This window comes from Monoraphidium neglectum, assembly GCF_000611645.1.
Source record: "Monoraphidium neglectum strain SAG 48.87 unplaced genomic scaffold scaffold00117, whole genome shotgun sequence".
Lineage (NCBI taxonomy): Eukaryota > Viridiplantae > Chlorophyta > Chlorophyceae > Sphaeropleales > Selenastraceae > Monoraphidium > Monoraphidium neglectum.
Genome location: NW_014013511.1, coordinates 1 through 5,373, shown reverse-complemented (window position 1 = coordinate 5,373; position 5,373 = coordinate 1). Strand labels below are relative to the sequence as shown.

At 64.3% G+C, this 5,373-nt stretch overlaps 2 protein-coding genes across 2 annotated transcripts in view; one reads left to right on the top strand and one right to left on the bottom strand.

The window, feature by feature from the left end:
• MNEG_1215 (hypothetical protein) overlaps window positions 1–2,426 on the top strand; it is a gene marked incomplete at both ends in the record, with an annotated part of 3,657 nt that extends 1,231 nt beyond the window's left edge. Inside the window, 4 exons of the mRNA XM_014050297.1 lie at window positions 241–345; window positions 514–735; window positions 949–1,818; window positions 2,088–2,426. Coding sequence (XP_013905751.1) covers window positions 241–345; window positions 514–735; window positions 949–1,818; window positions 2,088–2,426 — 1,536 coding nt within the window. The remainder of the gene's footprint in view (window positions 1–240; window positions 346–513; window positions 736–948; window positions 1,819–2,087) is intronic.
• Window positions 2,427–3,267: 841 nt separating this feature from the next.
• On the bottom strand, window positions 3,268–4,973 carry MNEG_1214 (malate dehydrogenase (oxaloacetate-decarboxylating)(NADP+); the record flags this gene model as incomplete). The annotated part of the gene is made up of 6 exons (XM_014050296.1): window positions 3,268–3,411; window positions 3,539–3,697; window positions 3,907–4,089; window positions 4,263–4,360; window positions 4,536–4,655; window positions 4,865–4,973. The coding sequence occupies 6 exons, from the start codon at window positions 4,971–4,973 to the stop codon at window positions 3,268–3,270; spliced, it is 813 nt and encodes a 270-aa protein (XP_013905750.1).
• Between the last annotated feature and the right edge of the window lie 400 nt (window positions 4,974–5,373).

Sequence of the window (5,373 nt, the reverse complement as noted above, 5' to 3'; positions counted from 1 at the left end):
GGGGGGGGGGCTGGAGCGATGGCCCTCGTCCCCGGCAGCGGGCATGCTGCCTGGCGGTGGTCCATAAACGCGTGATTACAACAAGTGGATGTCTCTCATTGCCAGTCCCCATGCTTTGCAGCAGTCGCAGAGTGGGTCATGGGAGTGGTGCCAAACCTCATGAAGGGCGCCGATCACTCACCCACCTCATCCACACCACGGCCGGTCCGCTGCCGCTGCCCCGCCCTGCACCTTCCTCAGAATCCGTACTTCCACAACAAGACCCTGCGGCGTGCCATCGGCCAGGGCGTTGACGAGGGCACTCACATCGACTGGAAGGACGCCGCTCACAACCTCACAGTCAAGGTGGCTAGGGGCGGGCGCACCTCAGCCGCCACGCAGCACCCCCTGGGGTTTTGCTCCCAGGGACCCCAGGACGGCTGATTCAGGCATCCTGCCTTGTCGCCATCCCTGAACAGACTTGGTGCATTCCTCCTAGCAAAAGACCGCACGCGCTGCATCTGACACTGGCAGGAGGTGTCTCGGAAGGCCAAGAAACCGAAGAAGGGCAAGGGAAAGGGCGCGGGCGGTGGCGATGGCGGCGGCGATGATGCGCCCGTGCGCACACGCCTCAAGCCGTGCCCCAGCTTCTTTCGCTTCTTTGAGGTCGAATCTGCGGGCGCTGCCGCTCACCTGGAGCGCGGGCTTGTCCCCGAGATAGAGGAAGCTGGCGAGTTTGAGGAGGGGGACGAGCAGGTGGGGACCAGGGGGTGCATGGGAGCGAGGGGCTTCACAGATCGCTGCCACCCCCAGGTGACACTCAATGTGCATCACTGCAAGCTGCATCACTATCGCACACAGATGGGACCAGTCATGCATGTGGTCCAAGTTGAGGCAGCCCATAAGGAGGCCAGCACGTGAACCACCCCTCCATTGCACCCCCGACCGCCCCTGCAAACCCTGCTTCAGGACGCGCGCGCCGAGGCCAAGCGGGAGTCTGACGCCGAGTTGCTGGCCGCGCTGGCGGGCCCCGTGGTGCTGCGCGCCACGCACCTCTACCTGGAGGGCCCCCTGCAGGGTGGCGGCCGCGGCAGCGGCGGCGGTGCCAGCCGTGGCGGGGGCAGCAGCGAGGATGAGGATGACTACGAGCTCGTGGCGGGGGGAGGGGCCGGCACAGTGGCCGACCTGCCGCCTGCAACGCGCGCCGTGGTGGCAGCGCTGGGGGCGGTGCAGCGCAGGATGGACGAGGCTGTGTCGCGCAGCCGCGCCGCCCGGCACACGGCGGCAGACGCCGCCACCCAGAAGCTGCGGGGCCTGTACGCTCAGCGCCGCGCCCTGCTCGCCGGCGAGGACGCTCCGCGCTGCTTTTGGCTGCGCGCGTTGCGCTCAATCGACGCCGCGGCGCTGGCTATCACGCCGCGCGACGCGGCGGTGCTGCAGCACCTGGTGGACGTGCGCTACGAGGTCCAACAGGACAGCGCCGGCAGCGCCAGCAGCGGCGCTGGTGGTGGTGGGGGTGGTGGTGGAGAGCAGCAGGTCCAGGGGCTGCTGGAGCTGGAATTTGGGGAGACCTGCCCCCAGCTGGCCGGGACACGAGTGCTGCGCAAGTCGTACCACTTCACCGTTGGAGTCGGCGCCAGCGGCGCGCCGGCGCTGCGGCTGCTCAGTAGCAAGGTGCTGGCGGCGCCCCAGTGGGCGCCCGGCGTGCGCGACCCAACGCACCGCAAGGCACGGGACGGACGGCTGCGGCCGTGCGCGTCATTCTTCCAGCTGTTCAGGGCCGCAGGCGGCGGCGGGAAGTGGGCGTTCAACTTGACTGGACCTGAGAAAGATGTGCAGGTGACTGGGGCTAGTATCGGGTGGTGTTTGGCAGGACAAGAGCGGTGACCGGGATGATGGTGATGAGGGCAATGGTGATGGCGTTGCTTGTGGGGTCGACAGCAGCTGCAGGCTCTGCGGCCTACGCCCTGCCCTCTATGCCTTGTTGCAGAGCTTTGGCACTCTATGTGGGCCACACGCCCGCAAATAAACATGTGTGCACACCAGTTGAAGCACGCACATGCACATGCCGCCCCCCACACCCTCACCGCATCCGCCGCGCCCCCCAGTCTGAGGCCAACGAGCTGGAGGTGGAGCTGCTGGAGGAGCTGCAGGCCGCCACACTGCCGCGCGCTGCCGCCATCTACTCCGCTGCGCCCCGGGGCGACGACATCGCCGCCTCCGACGACGAGGGCGCGTCCAGCGAGGAGGAGGGAGCGGAAGAGGAGGAGGCTGGCAGCGACAGCGAGGAGGCAGCGGCGCGGCGGGCTGCGCTGAGGCAGCGCAAGGAGCAGGCTGGGGCGCGGCCGTGGTGGCGCATATCTCGGGGCGGCGCGCTGATCCTCCTGCTGGTCCTCATGCTGGCGGGGCAGTACCTCGCGCTCATCCTGCACCTCACGGGGGGCTAGGCCTGGGATTTCCGGCCCACCCAAGCATGCACTGTCGTGCTATGTGATGGCCTCCCTCTTGCCACACGCAGGGGACAAATGCGCAGCCTCTGTTGCTCCTGCCCAGACTCAAGAATTTTCATTCTCTGTCTTCTTTTTACATCAGGCTTCGCAACATTTTACCAACATTGCTTGCATTTGGACCCAGGGTGCTTGGTACTGCCATATGTGTGGCGTACAGCCAGGTCATCCTTGTGACCCCGAGGCACACCCAAGAGAGCCGATTCTGTGTAATCCATCACAACACATGAGTAGGAGGCGTTCAACAGTGAAGCCAAAGCCGAGGTGCGTCTGGCATCCATTACGCATCAATTCTGGAAGAAGCTGCGCTCCCAGCAGTTGTCGAGCTGCAGGCTCACAGACTCCCCACCCCTCCAGAAACCATGCGGCGCTCAAGTGCGTGCGTCTCCTGGTCTGTCGGCTATTGGAGCCCACTGCTGCGATGCCACAAAGGCCTCCCAGTCATCTCCGCAGCCTGCGGGCTGCGTGCTGAGGCCGACTTCCACTGCGCGGCGCGCCACTGCCGCCGCCACAGAGCAGCACGTCGCGCGGATGTTGTCCAGCGGCGGGAACAGGCTGTCAGGGGGCGGAGGGGCCAAGGATGCCAGCAATGGGGCAGCCGGAATGTTCTTTAGTTTTTGGCCTCACTGGCTAGCGACTGCTAGCGCGCTTATCTCCTGTGTGCACGGTGCGTCTGAACAGCCAGGCTCTGTCGTATCAATGATTGCCCCTGGTGCTGACAATCGAAAGCCGCAGCACTGACCTTTGCCCCTCCCAACACGTCCCAACCATCATGCGCCACTCACTCTCCGCGCGCCGCATCTTCTGGGGTGGTGAGCCCTGCGACGGCCTCGGCTGCCGCCAGCAGGAGCTCGTCCGTGATGGCCCGCGGTGACGCCAAGACTGCGGCCAGCGCCACCGCCGGGAACACGTATACATTGTTGGCCTGGCGGCAGGTGAGAGGAGTGCGAAGAAATACAAGGTCTGTTGGGGTCAGAAGCACAAGGGATGGAAGTGAGCAAAACACACCGTATTGCAATGCAAGCAAGGTGGGGCGAGCGACAACGCCACACCTGGGCTGGGGTGTGCTTCTTGCCGTCCGCATCAGTGTATGGCGGCATGGGGCTGCCCGAGGCGAATAGTGCGCGGCCATTTGTGCCACGGAAAGCCTCCTCGAAGGTGCACTCGCACTTGGAGTCAGGGTTGCTGAGGGGCATGATGATTGGCCGAGGCTGCGGGCATGGCGGATGGGAAGGTGGAAGATTGGCACAAGGTTGAAGGGCCCGGCGCAGTGTGTATATACACACACATTACGCTGATGAGCTGTCTGACGAGGGCACGTGTCACCAGCGATTGACTGGAAATGCAAAAATCACCAACCCCAAACAATTCCCACACACGCCTCGTCACCCTGAAAGCGCAACGCAAAGCGCCCACTCACGTTGAATTCAGCCATCAGCTGCAGGGCCTGCCTATCGAATGCTCCTTTGACGGTGCTGACTCCCACAAGCGCGGTGGGCCGCAGCTGCCGAATGGCGGCGTGCAGGTCGGCCGCGGGCTCCAGGCCCTCGTGGGCAAAGGGCAGCTTGTGGGGGGCCAGGCCGTCCTTGCGCTCCACAGTGACCTGTGAGGTGCACCATTAACAGTACAACAGGCGGGGAGGGGGGGCCGGCAGGCATCTCAGGCAGTGGTGATCAGCGTGCTCTTGCTCATGGTGTTAATCACAACTGGGGCACACGCACACTTTGAGCCCAGGTCGCTCCCCCCCCCAAACCAAAAGCAGCTCAGTCACCGCACCAGACCGTGCGTGTCGACAAAGTAGCAGGTTCGCCTCGCTTCCTTCTCGGGAACGCCGTGCCGCGCGTGGGCATAGTGCGCGATTAAGGAGGCAATGCCTGGGGCAGAAGCATCAACAGGCCGGGGAGTGCAGGGCAAGCATCGAGCGAGGACGGCGAATGTCGCTGAAGCGCAGCAGCGCATTGACGGAGTTGGCCTCGACCCCTGCCTGCTCTGATGTTGAAACTCTCCAGCAAGCGAGGTGTTTGCCCAGGAATCCCACTCCCAGCGCACCAATAGCGGCCTCCCCGGCGCCCATGAAGAGGATGCGGTGCTGGCTCAAGTCCGGCTGCTCCGTGGCGCCCGCAGCTGACAGCAACCCTGCCAGCGTGATGACGGCAGTGCCTTGGATGTCTGCACAGCAAGCGTGGCAGCAGGGCAGGGTGAGGGGGACACAGCCTCTGCTTCCAACAACAGTCTGAACGGCAACTTGCGGATCTCAAGCTTGCTATGAACCAAGGGGATCACTAAACAACACACGGTGCACTCCCGCGGTATGCCCCACCCACAATCAGCCGGTGCTAGGTGTACAAGCGCACCGGCCCTGCCAGGGCAGGTCGCACCATCATTGAAAACGCAGGCTGTGTCCTTGTAGGTGTCCAGCAGCCTGAAGGCGTCACGGTTACCAAAGTCCTGGCGTGGGCCAGGGGTGCAGAGAGAAGAGATGTGCATGACAGGTGTAGCAGACCCTGCCGCGGCCAGCAACGTCGTCGACAGAATGTCGCCGCCACTGCCCAGCACCTCTGCACACCGGTCCATATTTCCCTCATCGCCCCCTCCCCTGTGCACCTCGAAGTGTACCAGCAAGTGGGGCCTCCACTCGTCCAGGGCCGACATGACCTCTGCCATCCAGGCATCAAACTCCTCCGGCGACGGCCGCCTGCGGCGCAGGCCCTTGTACCTGCAGGGAGCGCAGGGAATAAGACAGGAAGGGTTGCACGGAGCCTCTGCAGAGTACAGGTACAGACTCGAGAGTCTCTGCCAATGAAGCTGTGCTGAGGAAAGCCAGTCTGGCTCGGTGGCTGCGGCTGCCTGCCCAAACCCACAGTCGCATGCAGCCCCCCCTCCTCCC